Below are 22,402 nucleotides of genomic sequence, written 5' to 3'. Positions count from 1 at the left end.
TCTACATACATACCTTTGAGTTAGACATATATTGTAAATACTAGCGAAATTTACATACAATGAGAAGTACTTCAAAGGCAAGGGCAAATCACTTCTGAAAATCAATGACACATACTTCTATGTAGAGGCTGTTAATATGGATACAGTTGACATACTGTACATGTAATTACATAAACTTTAATTAGCAATTAACTTTACCATGGCATTGACAAAGACCTTTCTTTTTGACAAATAGTGGTCACTTCCTGTTATAGTCTTGATAGTTTACATTTCTATTTACACTATTACTCACTTCAAGTGTGAAGTAAACTGTGGTAGTAATTGAAATAATTACTGGCCATAAGCTGATTTACCTCAACTGCTGGTATGACACAGTTTTGCAAAAATTCCTGACAAAACAATGCATGCAATGTGATATACAATGGATACAAGAACAATAGAGACATTGTTCTAGGTCAAAAAGAAAACAACCTTTCAGGTATAACCTGATCTTATGTTATAACATGTAAATGTCAATGGTTTTCTCTTTAGTGTCTTTTGTTGGGTCAGAAAATATCATTTATAGTATATCATATATGTAATGAGTATTGAGTGGCCAACTATAAAAATTCCTATATTGTTTTAGTGTTTCTGCTAAGGTTTAATAACCCTGGTGTGTGTGTGTGTGTGTGTGAGAGAGAGAGAGAGAGAGAGAGAGAGAGAGAGAGAGAGAGAGAGAGAGAGAGAGAGAGAGAGAGAGAGAGAGAGAGAGAGAGAGAGAGAGAGAGAGAGAGAGAGAGAGAGAGAGAGAGAGAGAGAGAGAGAGAGAGAGAGAGAGAGAGAGAGAGAGAGAGAGAGAGGAGAGAGAGAGAGAGGGGGGGATATGACAATGTAAAATTGTCAATATATTTCCACACTTTTATACAGTACAATAATTTTTGTTAGAGAACCCTGGTAAAATACCTGGGGGTATCTTAGGTTGATTTTTAATACCTGCAGTGCATGTTTATACTACAGTGGATGTGCATGGACTGAATAATGAATAGCGGCATCTGCTTTCATAGTAAATATTATCACCACGCCTTGAACATTACTGACTGATACCATATATTTCACTTTAAGCATTCTAAAAAATAGATTGCTAATTTCTTGTTTTATCAGCTATTCAAAATTAACCAAGTTCCTGTGAAACAAGACAGGAACTGATAGTAGTATTAAACTATCAGGTAACGTATTTTGTAATCTATGACTTGTTATATCAGAACTTTTCCTGGAAATGTTATCTGTGTGTGTGTGCATCATTGATAAGCAAGAACAGGATTTGACATGTATTTAACAGTCCAGACAGTAATACATTATTTTAATAGACACACCTTACATTGTACATTTGTATATGTAAAATATGTGTTGTACTTTGTCTTGTTTTATATACTTCCAGAAAAATTGTAAATATAGCTAGTCCAACTAAGAAGAATTTGGCAAAGTTAGTACATACATATTAAAAATTATTAAATTACAAATGTGTGTGTGTGTGTGTGTGTGTGTGTGTGTGTGTGTGTGTGTGTGTGTGTGTGTGAACGCACTCTCATGCATTGTGTGTGCATCAGTGTTTACCTGTGTGTGTATATAATATATTTACATACATACCATGTGTGTGTGTTTGCATATACATATGTATGAGTTCTAAATTTACTTTCATGTGGTATTCTTAATAAAAGTGGTAATAAAAATAACTGGCAATCATATATTCACAGAAGAAAGGAACAGCGAGGAACAGAGTATATGACCTGATCAGTATTACTAGTAGCAATGCATTGCTCACTCTCATGCAGGAAATAGCTATGACACAGATGTCTATATAAAGTGTATACAGTCGGATGATTCCCGAGTTGCAATAGTTGATGCAAAACATCCTTTTTCTGATCAATCTTACAGTAAAGGCTACTCTGGTTTGCTTTAATTGGCTGGATTGTTCAAGATTCTAAAAAAAATACTAATACACCAATCAACAAATCCTGAATAAAATGAATCAATATTGAGACAATATATTTCTGACAAATCAGGATAAAGTTTATAATTGCTCTACAGTGTATGGTTGAATAATACAGGAAGTCAAAGATTAAATACTAGGCTTAATGATTTGCACACAGTCGCTGATTAAATTAACATTCCAAATTTCAATATATTGTACTCCACATTTCTGAATACACTGTAATTAAATAAAGACACACTGAGAGAGGTTCTAGGTTTTCCTCTTCATTTATCAGCAATAGAGGAATTAAGAGACTTGGCTATCCTGTTTGACTATGTCATTTACCAGTTATGCAGGTCAGCATGTCAAATAATATGCCATATAACCAAGTCTCTGGGTTAACAATCCAGTTACCTTTAATACTATCAACTTCAGATTTGATACATGTAATTACGTCAGTGCACTCAGCATGCTGAACTGTTGGACTTTGCTTTCAAGGGTCAACCTATGCAGAAATAACTACATGTTCTATGATGCACTCAGTTTTCAGTTGTTCTGTCAATGCATTCTAATTAGTGGAAGCAGCAATCTCCTTGCATTGCACTCTCTATAATCATCAGGTTTCAAAGATTTGCGTGCCAGTAGTCACACTTAGATACATTTCAGAGCGTACAGTCTAGTAGGAGGATATCAAACATGTACACCAACAATGCAGCAAATTAATTTGTTATAAGATTACTTTACATGTACACTCTCGGTGTTCTAACACAGGCTATATTCATACTCTAGTCAATACTGAAATTGTCCCCCAAATATAGTACATTTGTAAATAGTAATTTTGTATCTTAAAGAAACATATTATGAATCCATTCGCTGATGATTTAATCTTGCATACCATCAGGTACTGTACGTGCAGCTATCTATTATCAATATCGTGTATTTGGTCACGCAGTATATCCATCATTCCATGTTTAGCTAAATATATAAATAACTGTCATTTTTATATTGTAAAGAAAATATGATGTGAATCCATTCCCTGATGATATAATATTAATATTGCATATCACTGAGGAACTTCACATTCAGCTACATGTACTGGTATTATCAATATTATGTACTTGGGGAGGCATCATAACCATGTTTTAATAGCTAAAATAGATAAATAATTTGACAGTTTCACATCCTAGAGAAAATATTCCATGAATCCATTCGCATTTGATTCAATATTCATAATATTGTGTACCTCTGTTCAGCTCAATTATCAATATCATATATTTGGTCAGATTCTGCTAAAATGTATTAAACTGTCAGCTTTATATCATAAAGAAAATAGGTTGTGAATCCATTCCCCGATGATTTAATATTCACAATATTGGGTACCACTGGGGTACTTCATGTTTCATCCATGTTTATCAATATCGCATATTTGGTCATGCAACATTTCAGTCATTGAGCAAAGTGTCCGATATGAGGTGAATTGCGTTCATCAGACTGTATCTATCTAGACATATCATGATCATGGCATGGACAGTCTATCACTCCATGATCAGTTTGTAAATCATCAAAGCATACAAAATACTGTCATTTTGTTGAGAACAAATCAGTGAATAAATATATACAGAACTAAATTGAACCTTACAACTATGATTAACTATAACTAACATTGCTAACAAAAACGTCTACTAAGTTGACAGCTTGTGCAGTGTAACCCTTTTGATTGAAAATATCTACTATCAAACAAGTTAATAATTCAAAGCCTCAGCATTCAGTTTCATGCATTTTATTATCAATAATAATATTGAATCAGTGAAGCAGCAAATATGAACAGACAGAGTGGTGATGCCCAGATTCAGGTTTCACAGACGTCTGTCATTAAAAGCAATAATATGATCCAATTCCCTTGCCGTCTATCCTCTTTAAGCAGTTCTGTCAAGCACATGAAAGTTTAGATGCAAAGAACTGTCTAATGGTCCTGAAAAGCATTTTATTCTACCATTTTATTAGACAGGAATTATGCCGACAATACAATGACTCACCTCTTCAGGTGCAGTCAAGTATTAAAATGACATATGAAAGGTTTCTAGATCAGGTTACTATTCACAAACCTTACCAGAGTTACACTCAAATGTGTTTTTGATTTGATTTGCAGGAACAATGTTATCAGATACAACTCCTAATTTGTACCATTTCTACCAGAATAATTTCATTATCAAGAATTACTTCCTACAAGCATGTGTAGTGAGTCGTCCATAGCCTTAATACTTTGGAGTGACACACATACATACATACAACATGTACATAGCATGCACACTATTCCAAGGTATTATGTTCTGTTAACCTGAGTATCATTTTTCTATCAACTATATTTCACTAAATCTATACTAAAATATCCTCAAGTATAGTATAGTTCCTATAAGGTATCATTACGATTTACACCATTCACTGTACGTAGTTAGAAACCATGTTAGCATCCAGACTACCCCCAAGTACTGATTGAACATGTATGCCACATTTGTAGTACAATTTTCAAAATGAATATGACTTCTTCTAGATAAACAAAAAATTCATTCTATGTTGGATATCATATTTATATTTTGTCATTGCAAATTGTTTAAATTCAAAGCACAGTGACACTGACAGGTATGTGCAATTGAAATACACATGTACATCCAAAGTCTGTGTTAATTTTAAATTTTAGTTGAATGTTTAAAGAGTAAGACACTTTCAACTAATATATGAGTTCTATAACACACTGCTTCACTGCTCACCTATCAGCACTTTATCATCACAGAACCAAAATGTTAAGGAAACTTTCAACTACTAGTATTTATTTGGTTCCAAAACACATTATTGCTACTTTACATCACAGTTCCACAAGTTCCATGCAAGGCTGAGGCTATATAAAAGTTAAATAAACTATGAAATATTTATCAGGGTACCGACACAATTCTAATCAACCATTCATTTATCAATATCATCAACATTCCACCATAAGAAGGTTATTTAAATGTTACAGAAACTATGAACTATTTATCCTGGTTCCAACTAGTCTAGAGTTCTAAACTGCTACAGTATTACACATGTACATATTAAAAACTTCATTACTAATACCAGTCTAGTCAAGACGGTTACAAAAGGTGTTAAATTGTGGGGCTCCCCTGTGGTGAACGAAGGGCAAAGCGTGCATATCAGTAGTAATCCATCACAAACTGACAGGCTGTTGTCATCGCTCATTAATATTCATTTGATACAGAAACATTTTTTTTGACCTTTCTAACGTTTCTAGGACTGTACTGATATGCAAATGTCAAACCAGGACTCCACCTCCAGTCTGTTTAAACTAAAATCACGTGGGACACGACGACGTCATCATGTTTATATGAACACGGTTGGGGGGAGCACAGATATATGTGTGTTTGAACAACCATCTTGACTAGATTGGTATTAGTAATGAAGTTTTTAATATGTAATACTGTACCAGTTTAGAAGTCTAGACTACATTCCAACACACTGCTTATCAATTGTTACTTATCATTGAAGAACCACCTTTAAGAAAAGTCTTCAGTCCCCTTTGACCTCATTACTGTCACTGGGTGGGGCGATCAAATACTAGTACACACTGTCTGTTCAAACTTGTGTATTCAGTTATAGTACAAAGAAAATAGCATATTTGTCCCATTGTTGCTGATGTAGAATAACTTTGTATTTGCCATGCTTTTGTTAGTTAGAAAAGCAAAGAAGCATGTCTGATTTAACAATAGATTCAACAGTTTATAAAGTAAACTTTCAAACATCCAAAGCACTGTCTGTGACCTTACATATCTTGTGAATTTTTCCTTCACATCAAATACCTACTTCATATTTTATGACACTAACTCAAACATGTTTTAAATGTTTCTGATGATAAGAACATGAACATAGTATTCTGGATGTATAATATATAAAATGACATAAATCTATAAATGATTTCCATTCGAAATCAAACAATGCACCATAGTCTCAGTTACATGATGTACAACACACCTGTTTGCACATTCAGCTGCATAGTGATTTAAAGGGCTATGTTTCAATCCCTGGTCATTGCATTAGTGTTATTTCATGAGAATTACATGATACCATTCTTTTGTTCTTGATCACAGCTGATTTTTACACCTAGACTAGAGTTTAATTCTAATCCTACATGTACCTTTAAGCATACACAACAAGGTGGTATGATGAAGATATATGTAGTCACCAATTAGGACATGTGAATGGACAGGATTCCATTATGCAGAGCTTCACTGATGTGCTGATTAGATAATGTTTTGGTTTTATTAATGTCATTTCTTGCTGAGAGATATAATTAACGCATGGATTGATTAAAGTGCTATTCATAGACAATACTATTTTCAGTAAAACAATCTTACAGGAGTAGATTTGTTCATTTCTAAAGTCTTTTTTTTCCTCTCATTTCCTTTCCTTTGACCAAATAGTGGTGTATTATTCTTTGTATTGTATCACTTGATATATTTACTGTTTGACTGTGATTACTTCTAGAAAAATCCTCATGTAGTCATGTAGTAAGACCTCAGCTCTGCACTCAGAAGGTTGTCTAACAAAACCTACGGATGACAGTTAAGTTACAAGTACCCAGTACCTCTGGTACGCAGCTCCAGGGCTTTGTTAAAGTCATTTCCATGTTTAACACTGAGTGAAAATAACTAGGCAATGACATAAGCCTTTGGCTATGTCATCCCCTTCCAAAAGTAACTCCACAAATCAACTGATTTTGTACTTGATTGATCGATGTACTATCAAAAGTCCATGGATATCTTTTTAGTTTCTACTTGTCATAACAGATGAACTTTACATTTTGGATTACTCTCGACATTATAAAAGTTGTTTTGTAAACTGTTTACTAGTTTATATTTGTCTTCAATGCTTTCAATTCTACATTTGAATAAATAGAACTATGAATGTAAACAAAATGTGTTGGTAATTTGAACTATCATTTATTTTTCTAAATTTAATTGGATTTTCATGAAGGCCAAATTCATTGCAACATATGGTTTATGATTGAAATGCATTCCAATCAAAACCAATCATGTGTGTATTGAACTCAATCCCAAAGAACCCCTGCTAATGCTAAATGCTTGTTAAATTCCTCCCTATGAAATACTTTGACTCTTAGAGTTAAAATAACACCATCACGAAGACTTTATCACTGAAGAAGTCATGAGGATATCATCACAGGGTGCTCAAAAAAACTATAAATAAATACATACAGACAAGCATCAAAACAAAGTAATTAAAAATTATTATCAACTACAAGAATTACTATACGTTTTCCTATACGCGAAATGGTCACAACTGGTTGTCAATGCTAGGTGGGACAATGGTTGTCCTCGATACTGTGGGAAAGATGATTATTCGATAGGTGGGAAGTAGGTGGTTATCTTAGTGTTGACTTACCTTTAGATCTAGATGTACAATATCCTTATCATGCAAATGTTTTACTCCTTCTAACATCTGTTTTGTAAATAATGCCGCTTCTTCTTCAGTAACCTTGTCTTTCTCTGCTAAGAATTCAAATAGCTCCCCACCTGCAACTCTGCAAGATATAAAATATTAAACTAAATGGTCAGATAAATCACTTAAAACAAATGGTCTGACACTAACAGAATTGTAATGATATAACTGCTACTAGTTCTAGTTAGACCTTTTAGCTTACAAACATACATGTATATTGTCACAATACAGAGGGAGGTACACATGTTATATTAATATTATTATTAAATGTGCACATTTGTTTGTCTGTTTGTTTGTGGTTTGTTTATGTATGACTGTTTTAATGTCCAATAATGATTCTATAAAAGTTGTCGAATACAGTGATAGGCAACAAGAGTTTCTTTCTAAAGATCTGCCTTTCTTTGAAAATCAAATCTGACCAGTAGTATAAATTAATTACTGGTACTATTAGGTAATTTCCAAGAGAATAAACATTAGATGTTATGTTTACACATCTATCCCCTCTGTACACATTCTTTTGCCCAACTTATAGCAAAAAGGTGGACCACCTTATCAAGTAACTGCTAGCACAGCACTCACCAGAAATTCATGCGAGACAGAAATGACAATTATGATGTAATTTTTTTTACTACTAAATTTAACAAACAAACAAACAAACAAACAAACAAACAAAATTGATTCTGAAGCCTCTTTGTGGATATTTACATAACTACCATGATATAGGTTGATGTGATTCTGAATAAGTGTATAGATGTATTGTGCATCTGTATTTTATACACTGACTCAGCACAATAATGGGACCTCCGCTACTGACTTTTCCATTTTACAAGTTAAGACACATATATATTTCTTTCTTCCCTTTCATATTGGCCACATCCAAACGCTAGAGCCAGACTATGAATATTCACCTACAAACACTGGTTACAACACCTGACCCACATTTGGTATTTTCATACCTTATTCTCTATCAATTGAATAAAATGTGCTTTACAAAGATCCTTTATTTCTGGGTGAATAATAACTGACATATACTCGCTGCAAAAACACAATAAGCTACTTTGAAAGTACAATGTGCATGTCACGAAATGTATGAAAATAAACGCGAACAATACACCTGTCAAATCAAGGTGATCATGTTCTGATCTATGAAGTTGACATTGGTGCTACCTCTCATTCTGTCCTCTAATTTCAAAATCAATTATGAATTTCCTTAACTCAAACATTTGATGAATGTGTTCATTATAACTGTAGCTTCATTTACAATGTACATGTACACAGTGAACTATTTTAGGAGCAATTAAGCAGTTGACTCTACTTAACAAGATTCCCCAGCAAACACTTTAACTTGTTAAGTATTACAGTACATATCTCAATGCTAGCATAGACATAATGTAAACAATAGCATTGTCTCCTCAAGGTGGAAAAATAAAAGTAAAAATTTGACAGTAAGCATTCAAAGTGCGTCAGGAGAATTGCGCTTTTGAGGTTTTCAACCTTGAGCCTGTCCTAGGTACATTTAGAGTGATGTCATGTCCTCGGCATGTAACCCTTCTAGTTTGGCCTTTTCAACAGAATACAATCCCTGCCTGTGTTAATACTATTTGCTCCCTCTCTCCTTCAAAGAGTTTGTGGTATGTCACTCAGAACCTTTTGTGTTTTGGCATGACTCACATTTGGACAACATTATATTTTCTATTAACCTATACATACTTGTACAACCTTGTCGGTTACACACTACTGTCTGTTGCTTAAAAGTAATACTGTGTCATCTGTATGTATACTACAGTTCTTCAGTTGCCCTTTTTTTTAAATTCCAAAAGAACGGATTCTTCATCCTGGTATTTCTGGTAGTAGTATACTTTTTTAAGGACAAGGTGAGGTAAACTAATGTCAAATCTGCCTAGATACATTGATTTCAACATTCTTGTGGCTAAAATATGTGATAAAAATCATGACAACAGCAAGAAAACAATTGTTCTAGCTGTCAGCACTGTCCAGATTGACATTCTTCATACAGTTCCACCTCCCATTTATCAAACCTAAACTGAAATATTCGTCATATTACATGTTCCGTATCACTTATTACCATGTTAGCAAGTGACAAGGAGTGTACAAATGTACCAGAGATTACTTGCACTGGTGTGCGTGCATACAAATGGTATTTTCATTGCAGAGCAATACCGAAAACATTATTGCATATCTGCATGCAAATGATATGCAAATGAGGATGCAATTGTTCGCTACATATAAAATCATGATTTTTATGATTTTATGGAAATATACCATTTCACATAAATATACGTAACAATAACAGAACCCCATGCCACATGAGTTCCAGTGTGGGTACTCATGGGTATTTTCACTCATGCTTGCAGTGTTTTCTGCTGTATTTTCACTATGGGCGCAGAAAACACTGCAAGCATTCATGCAAATACCCTGAGTATGCCACACTTGCACTCACGTGTCATGGGATTCTTTTATATGACAAATCTTTCAATATATTTCAATGACTACTATTCATGAAAATTACGATTTTTTTTTATTATTATTATACTGTCAGATGAAAACTTTCAAAAAAGATGAAATTTCAAGAATCAACTTTGAATGTACATAAACCCCTATTACGAGACAAGATGCTGACAAACATTGGTTCTTTTCACAGCAGCTGTCATATCATGTTTACTCAGTTATGTTACCGCTATCTATTTTAAAAGAATATTATTTAAAAACGTTGTTGATTTTACAAAATTTTAGTAACTGTACAATCTACAAGTTTTAGGGATCTTACATACATGTGCCAGTAAGATTCATTATTGAGAACTATTAGCGTTGCAATTTTTTTTGAATAAACTAAAGATATTTATTTTCTTTAAAAAAAAATTATCAAAGGATGACTCAGAAATTATATCATTTTTACTATGCCACAAGGAAACTATCATTCTGTAATGAATGTCTCGTGTCAAGAAAATCCTTGAGATACCTACAGAAATGTTGCCGCAAGGTAAAATCCATAAATCTATAGATGACAGTATGATTCAACAACATTTGTATGGTCATTATAAATTTATAGTAAATATCGACACGTAAATATATTCGTTATCCCTCTGGTATTACACCTCTGATTGTCTGATGCCTGGAGTCGTAATATGCAAATGAGAGTTTTCAAATATTGAAATTGATGTAACTGCTGATAATTACTTAACCTATAATGTTCCTATGGCTGCCTTTATTATTTTTATCATCTGTGCATTTAATATTTTTGTGCACACATATCAATCTTCTGCGTATAAACCTTCACAAATCAGCCCAAATGTGAGTACATGTAAATGGACTGATGGTGGATTTAGAGATGAAAAGACCATTTACAAAAGTGCACGTACTCAACATTTCACTTAACCTTTGAGACACAAATTGAACGTTTAAGCTTGGTAGCCAGATTTAGCCAAGTGCAGTGTTTTGCTTTCAGCTCCACTTTTCTATGGATTGCCATTTGTCTAACAGACTACCACCTTATAAATTTGGTAGTCTAGATACGTTTAGTAGTCTGCACGTATGTGTCCTGGACTAAACTGTAACTGTCAAACCCTGACCTTGTATATTAAAGTGTATTTGGCTGCATCAGCAGCATGCTACAGTCTTGATTTCCATTAAGTGACAGTACACTTAATATATTTTTAACAGTAACACCTATCAATTTCAAACTGTTCATTCAATTTCTAAAACTGTGAGGGTCAAGGAAATTGATATCTTGATATCAAAACTTGAACCTGATATGTAACTTACATCCATTTCAGATCAAATTTAAATACCAACTGAAATACTACATGTATTTATTACATGCCTTGATATTTACATTTTATCATTTGCACTGATTTGAATAAATGCATACATTAGCTTGCTAACTTCACGGTTGAGATACATTGTTAGCTAGGAGTACCTCCAAGACTTCATAACCATGAGTTACGAGGGTTAGGAGGTATGACCACTGATCAGCTAACAATGTATCTCAACAGTGAAGTGAGCAGATACACACACATACATACATACATACATACATACATACATACATACATACATACATACATACATGTATGATGTAGCAGTTTTACTTCCTTTACCAACCCTGTACCATGTACCAACTGAAATACTACATGTATCGATTACATTAATGATTTAGCATTTAATTATGGCATTAATTTGAAAACATATTTTTACTTTAATTTCCCACAATACCTACAGAAATTTGACATTTCTTAATTAATTACAGTGACGATTTATTAATTTGAATACACACATATATATCCCCCCCCCCCCCATGATACATGTATATACATTGTACTAGATTTATCACATGCACAATACCATCTCAAACATATTTATACATTGCTTTGATGATCTATCAAGTAACCATTGCATTAATTTGACCACATCCATACACGATGTACCGGTATATACCCCAAAATGCATACATGTATCAGTTTTGCATTAGTTTCCCTGTAACACATGCATGATACCTTCTGAAATTCTACAATTTATTAATTAATATACTTTGATGATTTAGCATGTAATCATTGCATTTATTTGATTATATGTATACAAAAAATGTAAATTCTTTACATGATAATTGCAAGTCCAGTAATGCGATATAGGCAATATTTTGTCCTTACAAAACACGTTGTGAAAGTATGCAGTCAAAATTTCAGGTACATTAAAAATGTTTTAAGTTTGTGTTTGCAACTAAAGCTTTTAGGATTACCAATATAAATATAGATTGAATTTTTCATTGGAACACTTAACACATGTATCACTGCTTAGCTAAAGCTTTAATGTCAAGTTGGCTATTTTCATTTTTATTTCACTTGAAATTACTTGTGTGTGATGAGTTATATTTAAGGAACTTTTAGCTGAACTTTTTATGATACAACTATGTCTTCATTTGGGTATAAAGGTAAATAAATAACAAATTTACTGTTAAATCTTAGAGGAATAGAATAGGAATTAACACAGAAAGAAAAGCATCAATGTTAGTTAGGAGTCGATCTGCAGACATTTCTTGTTTGATATTTTATCATTTTATAGCAATTCTAATTGCAGGATAGTACAATGAATTGGTATTCGGAATCACCAAACATCACAAAGTGGGAAGGTAATGTTGAAGTCAAATCAATGCATACACAATAGGCAGACTCAGAGGACACTAACCCAACTATTTGGCCTTTGACTGTGAGAAAAGAAATACACAAACACACCAAAACAATCAATACAATATTACATAAACCCCAAGATACAAAGAAAATGTAGGTGATTATTCCGATCAGAATTCCTTTGTGGCAAACTGGGGGCAACATAAACAACTGTCGCTCAGTGAAGTCTTTGAATAAAGTTGGAAACTATTTATAAAGATGCATAGACTTCTATTATGACAAAGAGGGCAACATATTCAACTGTCATTGAAGTTTTGTCAAAACCATAGAAAGTGGAAGCATAGACAGTTTCCCCTCCACTGTCTATGGTGGAAGTTTCACCCCCACTGTCTATGGTGGAAGTTTCACCTCCAATGTCTATGGTGGAAGTTTCACCTCCACTGTCTATGGTGGAAGTTTCACCTCCAATGTCTATGGTGGAAGTTTCCCCTCCACTGCCTATGGTCTAACATTGGAAACTATTTACAAGTTTGCCTAGACTTCGATTGTGACAAACAAAGCAACATAAACAACTGCCATTGAAGTTTCATTCTAAAGTTGGAAACAATTTACAAGTTTGTCTCACCCAGTGTCTATTTATAGGGGTAAAGAAAGTGGTTTATGAGGACCGTCACTTTGATGATGACATCACCTTGTTCATCGGAGTGTGACACTATACAACTACATGCAAGTCATAAATAAACATAACTGTTTCTCCCTTCTCCTTTTATCTCTCTCTACCCTTTCACGACTATTCAGTGGTTATGTTGTGGTATTAAGTTAAAAGCTACCGTTAATACCCATGTCACATTTTCCAATTAAAGTCTTTGTAACGTTGTGACAACACCACATTCAAGTTATCTTCCAGTCAAATTCCTAGCTGTATTAACTATACACAACACAATCAATCTCACTTAGCAGATTACATTACCATAGTTTTAAAGTCAAGCCTGACAAGAATCCTTGGATCATGACCAAAGTAATTGGTCTGAAGTCTTTGCTGTTCTCAGGGGTAATGATCTTTTGGTGTTTAACAGTGGGAAAAGACTCAATCTGGTCATGGAAGTATCGCCCACGGTGATACTTCCATGATCTGATTAAAATACATGATGTAGTTGTACAGCTATTATTTACCTTTGCTTCTTTTATTTATTGTTGTTTGTTTTTTATTTTATTGTTCTGAGAGTGATTACCTCTTCTGAAGATGTGTGACAAGATTTTATCCTCTTTCTACATCAAAAAAAAATACTGAAATGATTGAAGTAAGCTGGAATATGCTACATTTATATAACATATTGTACAACGCTTCCAGAACAGAATATTGGGGCTATGAAAATATGTAACCATTTTTTCCATTACTGGTAGCAAAGTCCACCTGAGCAGAGAGTCAGCTGACAGCGGCAATGTTTATAATCATAGACAATAGAACTAAATTCACACTTTACAAATTGATTGACTTCCTCTACCTGTTGACCCTTGACCTCCACAGCAATAACAATGGATATAAGGCAATAACCACATGTCAGTTCTCTCAATGAACTCACAACAGAGCAGATGTTTGAACACATCACACACATATGATTTATTCTCCATGATTACATTTTAATATGGGTAAACAGTTGACCCTCAATAATAGCAGCATTCCACACTATTTCACTTTATCAACCTCTGTCTTCTCAATTGCATGTTATCAAGCAGACACAATTGTATTTGCATATTCACTGAGAAATAACTGAGGAATATTTTTCCTAACCTGACAACATAATTGAACATTAACAAAATGTACATATTCTAATAATACAAATGTACCAGTATTACGCTAGAGTGAAATCAAAATTATGAAAACTTCAGTCATCAACAAAGGTATAGGACTTAAAATGACTTAAAATGAGTTTTTGCAACAGAGTGACACTTCAATGGTACCATGTCTTTTTGTTTTCAAACAAAATTAGCGATCTTTTTTTTAAAATTTTTATCTAGCAGACGAAGACTAAACTTTGTTTGAGTCAGTAAATATTTCCAACAAGCGTAACTTCTTTTTAGGCTATATATACTATCGAATGTACATGTATGTTCCCTCTCTCAAAATGGCACTTTGCAAAGGTCTATCATAATACCAGGCCAGTTATGTTCAGAAATCATACAGTCCAACTCATAGATAGACTGTCAGTGTCTTAACAATACATCAATTCACGTACAGTACACCTCACCTACCAGCTGACATGTGTACGTATTGAGAATTGTGACCCAACATCGTGTTTCGACATGCTGACCTGTTGACAGTCGTGTGCTGGCATTTCAGGTGATGTCAACTGTGTCATATACAAACACCTGATATGGGAGACTATCAAACCAATTGCAAAGGAATGTAGTACACCATATACACACTGTATTGAAAGAAGTGTCACATAAATATGTTCCACACTCAGGTGGTTTCTGAAACTATGAAGTGAAGTGAGGAGCTTGACCAAAGTACACTACATACATGTATCATACGACATGCATGTCTAGTCCAAACTTACATTAGGGGCAGAAATTGTCACATAAGGAGTAAAGGTCTCAACAAAATATACATACACGTACATAGTGCATTAGTGATGCCTTGTTCTAAACTTTGGTTGTCTTAGATCAGAAACTGAAATGAAGGACCCAACAAAATGTTCCAGTATGCCTCATCGAACTCAGACTAAATGATTGGTCACAAAACAGGTGGTTAAATATATCAGTGTCTATTTCATCATGTGACTAGACCAGAGACTTGGCTATCTGACATGTCTAGTGCTATCGTTCATCAAATCATTCAGATCTCTCTTTCCAGAGAGTCAGAGACCATGTTGGCATCCACACTACACATGACTGCCTTGAGTTGTACTGACAAATGCTGTCAAGTCAGACAGTGTTTACAAATCAGAATGCCAGACAACAAAGTCTCCTGCCTATCCTGTGACAAGCAAAGAAATAATTCTTGAACTTGTTAATAGTTGTATCCCACATTTCATCCCTTGGACTGATATATTTTATTATATCTTTTTTCAAATGCAAATGCTCAGCTACCAATGACTCAACTCATAAAATATATTTGCAATCCAGTACACTTTCCTTCTTTCATGTTATATGTACTTATCAAATTTTACAGGTGTTGATAACTCTGTAATAACAGGAAAAATTATGTCCCATAAAAATATAACACACTACAAATGTACTACACATAAAGATGTTTGTCGAAAGGTCATACTAAATACCTGTGTTTAAATAGAACTATTAACATTTGCAAACAATTGGTACAGTATTACAAACCAATAAAGATTGTTGACATAGGTAGTTTAAGCCTTCACAGTTTATAGCATTGTTGATTCACTATGTTCAAGGTGCATGTGGTTCCATCCTGGTTGTAATGGTTATAGCTCAAAGTACACTGTAGGATTTCCTACTATATATTTTACTACATCCTAGCAGTGAGGGAAGGTGTATATATTATGCTGTACAGAACAGTAAGGCTTTATACACTAGGGTTTTCCCCAGGTCTTCATAAAGTAGTTGATTTCTGCAATGCATTTATAGCACTGTTGATTTACTACCTTCATGGTGCTATGACATATAAGTCTAATGTTTGGTCTCACAGCCTTTGTAGGATTTCCTACATTGCACAATATTTTACAACATCCCACAACAGTGTTAGCCTATCTGTAGACTTGGGGATGGCAATTGCTACACTATTCTGCTATCATAACTGACATTTTGAATTTTCCATTCCCAAAATTCAAGATGTCATTTAGGATAGCAGAAGAGTGTAGCGTTAGCTGTTCTCACGTCTACAGGTAGGCTACAACAGTGTGGGAAGGTACATGTGTTGTACAGAAAAGTACTGTAAAGGCTTATAACGCTTACTTTCCCCTAATCTACTTCCTTAGTTCCTATACAGTATTGTTACAATTTACACCTTGTTTTACAGTTAGAGTCCACACTGGCATCCAGACTAGGTTTCACCAGGTCCTTGTAAAGTAGCTGATTGGTAGATTTCACTATATGATAGACTGTAAGATACATTTGTGTTGTTCAGCCCTATCAGGCTTCTTAATGAGTGCCAACAGATAGCGCAGCACTAATGTCTGTATCGTGCAGACTAACTGTATGATATCTCGAAAAAGATGCATGCCATATCACTCACAGTAAACCATAACAACATGGATTCCAGTCCAACAGGCAGCCAAAGTTCACAGATTTCAAATAAACTAAATTTCTAGGAGTGTTTGTGACTAGGTGATATCATTTATCAGGAGTATTTTGTACCATACATAAACCAGCACAGTCTTGTTTGATTTGTCATTGAAAACATTACTTATCAAGAATGAGGAATTTTCAGCTGATCATTTCATAATTTTCATTTGTAACAATTTTCTGTGAATAGATTATATTCTTCATGGACTTTCCAGGAATGGTTTGAAATTCCAGGAAAATATCAAATATTTGCCAGGAAAACACAATCTCTAAGTTATGTAATGCTTGTAGACAGACTAATCACATATTTCATATTTTCCCATTACAAGTGACTTTATTGTTGTTATTGTTATTTTTTCAACCTTGCAACCCTAAAGAGCTTAAAAAAACAATTCAACCTTCACACCTTTGTGCCAGATTCCTACAAATACAAATGTTGATGTTACTTGTCAATGTTGAAAGAAAACCTGCGAAAAGTCTGAAATAGCGTATGCCCCTGAATCTGTGACAGTGTCATAACTTGAACAGAAGGCGGCCAGGGAATAGCGGCATGATACAAATATACCCTTGAGATACTTGCCATGATAAACACTTGAATACGCTAGATTAAAAGACAATAAAAATAGAACGACACCAACTCTGTGACAATAAAAGTCTTTACCAGTACACTATAAATTTTACACACATAAGATAACCCTTTGTATGACTTTCACCTGGGACCAATTCTCGTTATATGAAGTTTTATGTTCTTCAATTACATGGATTCTCTAGACTGCCAAAACTTACCAGTCTGTAAAATATGATATGTTGTGTCACCCTATCAATCAGCACTCAGTGATTTGACAAGCCTGATAGGGCTAGACAACACCACATATCTGAACACTGAGAATGTTCAGATATATCCTGTTGCCCAGCCCTATCACAAGACTGCCAAATTACCAGAGTCTGTACATCTTACGCTTATGAAAAAAACAAGATAATGAAATGTTATTTGCAGCAAAACTGTTCACGTGTAGATCGTTTCAAACCAGACAGATCAGACAGAACTCAATGATTTGAGAAGCCTGATAAGGCTGGCAAACATGATGTATCTTACCAAGCACCAGACTATACATATGATATATTTTATACAAACAATGATCTACATGCAAGTGTTTTGCTGCAAATAATGTTTCATTACCCTTTTTTTCCATAAGCACAATCTTTTGACAAACTTCCAAAAGTGTTTCATCTTCTAGTAGTAATTCAACAGGTGACAACAACCTGAAAGTACAAAGAAGACAACTACCTGTAGATCTTGATGAGTTGAATTAGAAGCTAGCATTACATAACCCAAATAAAGCTTGCCTGGTTACAATACAAGTCCTCCTTCACATACAGTTGTATATCTCTACAAATATTTGGCATTACTAGAATGTTTTCTCTACTTAACAGTACACCTGGAGAGCTTTAGCTACCTATTTACAAAATACAATACTCTCAGATACTTTTCAATGCTCTGTTGTCAGGTTTGGTATCTCCACACAGACTCAAAAGCGACCAAATTTGTTCCACGTTCATTTTAACAACAATATTGCAACTACAATTTGAGAAACGCCCTATTTAACAGATTCAAATGCTACCCAAATTGTGCCACATTCACTCTTAATAACATTGTTGCTCCTACAAAGTTGAGAAACACCCAAAATGATTCAAATGTGACACAATTCATTCCACATTCATTTTAACAACATTATTTGCAGCTACACAGATGAGAAACTCCCCAAATAGATCAAGCATACATTTCCTATTTACAGCATAGCCTAAGCAATGTGCTGTTTGTCTCTGTTGACCCATAAATGACTCATAGACAAAAGACTACCACAAAACATGTACCTGAAATTGTAAACAATCACCTGTTCAATTTGTTTGAGGCATGTTGAATTCAACTAGGATTACATGTTTAGAAAACTGTGAAGCAGCAACTCAAATATCCTCAGTATGTCTACGAAAGCTTTCCAAGTTCCTTGCCAAAAAGAAGCTGCGAGCAGAAACAAATTAAATACATGTATGTATGTATGTATACAGTTGAGATGATACAAGAAAAGATAGAATGATGAAACCATGGTAACACCAACAAAACAAGTTGTTTCCATGCTCTGGAACCATATTTTGTACTATATTGTAGTTCCAAACTCAGATCGTTAATAATTTACCGAGTACACTTCGGCTATATTGCTCAGCCTTCAGCTGTTATTGTATACGATTCAATGGCATAGACTTATCACACAATGACTGCGGGAGAGTTGTTACTACCGAGATTTCCATGGTAACAACATCTTCACTTCCACTACAAGTACATAACAGAATTCATACAACTTTGATGATACTGTAGGGCAATGGTTCAAAATTCCACCTTATTTCACTTTAATATATGCAAATCAATTTGAAGCCCCTCAATATTTCAAAAAATTGAATATGTTTAATATTTCAAGATCTTACAGTTAACTACTAAGTCTTATCTGAGTACCTCCACAGTCCTCAGAGATGAATCAATAACAATCACTATGATTGAAATGGTTAATATATCAGATCAAAAATGACTTTGTAATACTAACCAATAATTCATATACATGTACATGCAATTGACGTAACTGCATACTATGAATTTCGACTTTCATTTAGGAAAATAATTGAAACAACTTCTAAGAACAAATAGTACCCTTGGGTAAAATGCTTTAAATGGAATGGCCTTCACTGTCTGCAATTCTTGAATGATTTGTCTCTTGCATCCCATAGAAAGGTAAGATTTGACACACAGAGAAATGAATTATGCTTGCTTTGGTTTTAATTTTTACTATCATACACATACCAAGGGAACAGAGTACTCTTGGGAATTTTAATATGTTTGGAGTGATTTTCTGTAAAGATATATTTTGCTTTAAATTTGAATGAAGATTAACAAAATTACAAATGTTGGTAAGTATTCCATGGCATTGGGAATGGTATAGCCCAGAGACTTGGCTATCTGACTGGGTGTATTTACTGACTTGACAGAGTGTTTTCCTGTAAGTGGTGAATAACATTTTCAAGTCAGATAGAGCCAAGTCTTTGGACTACGAATGGTGCATCACCATCCACTCAAAGAAATATGCAAGTATGATTTATGAGATTGCTGGATTTATGTCTTTCTGTGATGTTGACATCCACCACCCCACAAAGTGAAGAAACCCCAACCCTAATTATTTTACTGACCAATTTACGTCATAACAGCAGAATTTAAGAGGAAGTAAAACTGTGATTTTGGAATGCCTCCAAACATGAAACTATTTTTCTTGTATCATACATATTTACATGTATTTAGCTATTGATTGGATGCTCACAAGTACATTAAATACAGCTTTATTTTACAAATTTGTAACAATTAGTGTCAGACAGAGAGCTTTAAAGGCCAGGGGTACAATCCCGGGGTCTTGGTGTACTGTGTGTCTTATCAGCAGTGCCATAAAGATTACATTGGTCTAGTCTTTTTTGTTCTGGACCAATCTTGTTTATAAATCTGCCAGACAACAGTTTTTCTCACCTATATCATATTCCTAATCTAGCCTGGGCCTAATGTGTTAATTCTTCCAAACAATTCCTCAGAAATCACTAATAATTTACATCTTTCACACCTGTGAGCCCCATATCACTAACCTAATTACAAATGCTGACAGTACTTCTCAACACCTGGCTATTTGTCATGTACTTTGGGTCTTACCAAAACATGACCTTTACATACAGATTATCCTTTAATATACTGGTCCTATCAAATATGATCATAGTACTTGTCACAGTGAAGAACAAGTCACTGTCTGGATATACTGACTTCCATTTCATGAACATCATATCATCTCAAACCCACCATCAGTATTCTAGTTCACAGCAAGGTCAGCACACACTTTGCTGAAAGCACTCTCCACTCCATCAGTGATTGCATATACATGTATATATATATACACTTTGGGTAAATGGTTCTCTTTACCTAACATTCCAACCATCTACCTTTTTTTCAAACTGCCAACAAAGGGTACAGAAAACTGATACTGTCTTTCTGCATGATTGGTTTTATGGTTAGTCTGTCGCTAGGGTGGTACAAAACCATTCACCATGTAATACTTTTTTTTACCCCCACTTGAAATTCTGATGGCAGAATTAAGTAGTCCATATTGTAGGTGCAGTACAAGCTGCCACCTGGAATCCATGTGGATAGAGGGATATGATTTTGTTATTTCCCCTGCAGGAAACTGGGAAAATCAAAATTCGAATCCCAATCACTCGGATTCTTGGCTACCACCTGGAATACACAGGAGTATGTTTTATTATGTTCAGTGCAGGTCACAACCACAATCCAATGTCTTACTGTGATCAGTAAACTATTAAGTTAAACATATTTTTGAAAGTATGTGTACGATGACTGTAACCTTCTCTCTATACATGTATGTGTTCACCTACAAGTATACCTGAAAGCGTTCACCTACAACTTACAAGTTTACCCCAAAGTGTTCACCTACAAGTTTACCCCAAAGTGTTCACCTACAAGTATACCTGAAAGTGTTCACCTACATGTATACCCCAAGGTGTTCACCTACAATGTACATTCACAAGTATCCAAATCTGGCAAACTGTATTGCACATAAATCTGTCATCTGCATAATGAAAGGGAATGCAAAGAGAGAAATACATCACCTCAAATCATTGTAAATGAAATAGTTTTACTTAGTTTCTGACCCCAATCACACGTACAAAAGCAATAAAATCAAAGAGAACATTTAAGCATTTAAAAGTACGGTCATTGTAAATGCATTTTACACAATCAAAATGAACAATTTATACATCTTTCAATAATTCATTTTCAATATTCCTATACATACAGGGAGAGCTCTTCTCACTGTTCATCACTTGAAATGCAAAAAAAAGATGCTCCATGAGGTAAATTGCCTTTCTCTGCAGTGCTACGATAATACATACAATGTACAAGGAGTTATAACTGCCCCTAACCACAGACAGCTTTCCATCCATAACTCTAACTTGAAATATACCCAGAAGCAGTAATTTGCAATTGATCAGGCATGGATGATAAATTGTTGTCATTAAAAAGACCAGTCTAGTCTGGTTCTCTCTCTGTGTGTGTGTATGCGCACCATGTTGTGAGACAGACTATTGTTACTTCTATAACAATGGTTTCTGAATGCATGAAAAAATGATTTATCATAATCCCTTTGTTAATAATATAACGTAAGCAGATCATAAAAATAACTGACTGATAACGTATGACTACATAATGGTGTGTGTACGTTTTCGGCCATGGAGTTTGTGGGTTATGGTACAACAGATTTCACGTCATCATGACTATGCTACAACTGACCATACCAGTACAACAGCTACATTTTAATGGCAGTAACGGTGCAGTGCACAAACATGTAGATACCCTTGATCAGATGTGTCACTGCTAGGCCATTCTTGCAAGCTCCTGCATATTTTTTCCATTGATGCCACAAGAAATCATGTTGTACCAATGTCC

At 34.4% G+C, this 22,402-nt stretch overlaps 1 protein-coding gene across 1 annotated transcript in view; it reads right to left on the bottom strand.

Annotated features, from left to right (window-relative positions):
* The window catches only part of LOC144443871 (death-associated protein kinase 1-like), a 109,988-nt gene that overhangs the window by 75,674 nt on the left and 11,912 nt on the right, over positions 1-22,402 (bottom strand). Inside the window, exon 3 of the mRNA XM_078133459.1 lies at positions 7,403-7,541. Coding sequence (XP_077989585.1) covers positions 7,403-7,541 — 139 coding nt within the window. The remainder of the gene's footprint in view (positions 1-7,402; positions 7,542-22,402) is intronic.

Source organism: Glandiceps talaboti, chromosome 12 (assembly GCF_964340395.1).
Source record: "Glandiceps talaboti chromosome 12, keGlaTala1.1, whole genome shotgun sequence".
Taxonomy (NCBI): domain Eukaryota; kingdom Metazoa; phylum Hemichordata; class Enteropneusta; family Spengelidae; genus Glandiceps; species Glandiceps talaboti.
Note: the sequence above shows the minus strand (reverse complement) of the source record. Positions and strands in the feature narration are given on the sequence as shown.